The 1,896-nt window shown below is 52.5% G+C and overlaps 1 protein-coding gene across 1 annotated transcript in view; it reads right to left on the reverse strand.

The window, feature by feature from the left end:
- Positions 1-706, reverse strand: part of BRD4 (bromodomain containing 4) — a 37,152-nt gene extending 36,446 nt beyond the window's left edge. Inside the window, exon 1 of the mRNA XM_007461100.1 lies at positions 392-706. Coding sequence (XP_007461162.1) covers positions 392-676 — 285 coding nt within the window. The 5' untranslated portion in view covers positions 677-706. The remainder of the gene's footprint in view (positions 1-391) is intronic.
- Positions 707-1,896: the final 1,190 nt, after the last annotated feature.

Genomic DNA, 1,896 nt, shown 5'->3' on the forward strand with positions numbered 1-1,896 from the left:
TGGGCCAAGCGAGCCGACCACATCTGAGGAGGGAGGGCCTGGACCACCAAGTGACCCCACTTTAGCTCCCCATGGAATTGAAAGGCAAGCTGCAAGCAGCCCTCTACCCGTTTCAACATCTCTACAGAATATTTCCCAGAATGCTAGTATCAAAGAGACCAGTTATTATTTAGGCCAATGAGCACGTTTTCTCTCCTTCCCCACTCCCATTCATCAGAACTGCTGAAACCACTCAGTCAAGGGCCTCGTGGAGTTCAGAGCTGGACCTCGCCGCGCTTTTCACAATGACTTCAAAGGCATCTCCACCCTCCCGTGCAAGTCCACCCTCACCAGGAGCAACACAGGAGGAGACCTGAGGACGGCAGCCCCGGACCCTGCCCAAGTTACTCACAGGGAGGTTTAGCTTGACGGCATCCACAGGCTGCTGGAAAGGCCACGCAAACTGGTGTTTCCATAGTGTCTTGAGCACCACTTTGAGCAGATATTGCAGTTGGTTGGTCTGCCTCTTGGGCTTGTTGGGGTTGGAAGTCTCCGGGGGAGGGGGGTTGGTGCTGGCTGTGTTGGCTTGCTGGGGTTGGGCCTGGGCCTGCGTTGTAGACATTTGGGTAGTTTCTAGTCCATCCCCCATTACTGGCAGATTTCTCAATCTCGTCCCAGGGCCGCTCTCCGCAGACATGCTACTGATCCCATCACATTCTTCACTGGGCACTCTACAAGGGAAGAGAAAAGCTACCATCAGAGACCAGGCAGCAGATGGGTGCCACTCACAATGACACATCCCCCAGGGCTGTGGCCTCCAAAGGCTGAGCTCCTCTGGTGAACACTGATCAGGTTGGCTGGGGAGACACTCCATGCACTGACTAAAAGGGCCCCAGTGAGTGTGCTCCTCAAAGATTCATCATCCAGTAGGGAAGAGAGATCAGGTACCAACTCCGAGGGCCGGGACATGGAGTCTAGAGTCAACCAGGAGCTGGAAGGGTCTGTGGGAGCTATGGAGTTCACAGGGAAGTGGATACAATATGCGACAAACCAAGTTTTCACATCTGAGAGCTTTTACGGGACACTGTGTATGAGAGAGGATGATTTGCAAGCCCCAAATCATGTCGTTTTCATTAAAATTCTTATTTGTATTTGTGGCTCATGAAGCATCTCGCCAAGTGAGTAATTCCACTTGGTGAGTGGGGGCCAGGCAGGACGGAGCAGGTAGGCCAGGCTGCCCACTCCTGACTAGCCCATGCAGTCCACTGCTGAGTGCTCACACTTATGAAGAACGTTTTCTTGGTAACTTAAATAATATATGTTTGCTGATTACAGAAATACCACAAGGTAACTGTGGTAACATAAAAATGAATCCATACTTGACCTACTGTTCTATTAACCAGCTTTTCAAAGCTTATTTATAAAGGTGTAGAGGGGCACCTCCTGTGATCCGCTAGGGGCTTGGGGGTGGCACATGAGCGTCCCCCCTCCATCAGTGCCTTATTAGCACTCTGTCCTGTGCACTGCCCTCAACAACGCCTGCTTCAAGACACACCATGAGCATCACTGCAAGGGCGACTTTGTGCACCTGTCCAGTTATTCTAACAGGACAACCACAGGGCAGTGGGTTCATGTTTTTAATGTCAAACTGTCCCTCAGAAACACACTAACCCAGTGGTCCCCAACCTTTTTGGCACCAGGGACTGGTTTCGTGGAAGGCAATTTTTCCACGGAAGGCGGGGTGGGGCTGGGGATATGGTTCAGGTGGTAATGTGAGAGATGGGGAGAAACAGATGAAGCTTCACTCGCTGGCCGGCCGCTCACCTCTTGCTGTGCAGCCCGGTTCCTAACAGCCCGCGGACCGATGCTGGGGGTTGGGGACCCCTGCACTAACTCACCCCTTACTCAGAATGCCGA

The sequence above is a fragment of the Lipotes vexillifer genome, unplaced genomic scaffold, assembly GCF_000442215.2.
Source record: "Lipotes vexillifer unplaced genomic scaffold, Lipotes_vexillifer_v1.1 scaffold469, whole genome shotgun sequence".
Lineage (NCBI taxonomy): Eukaryota > Metazoa > Chordata > Mammalia > Artiodactyla > Lipotidae > Lipotes > Lipotes vexillifer.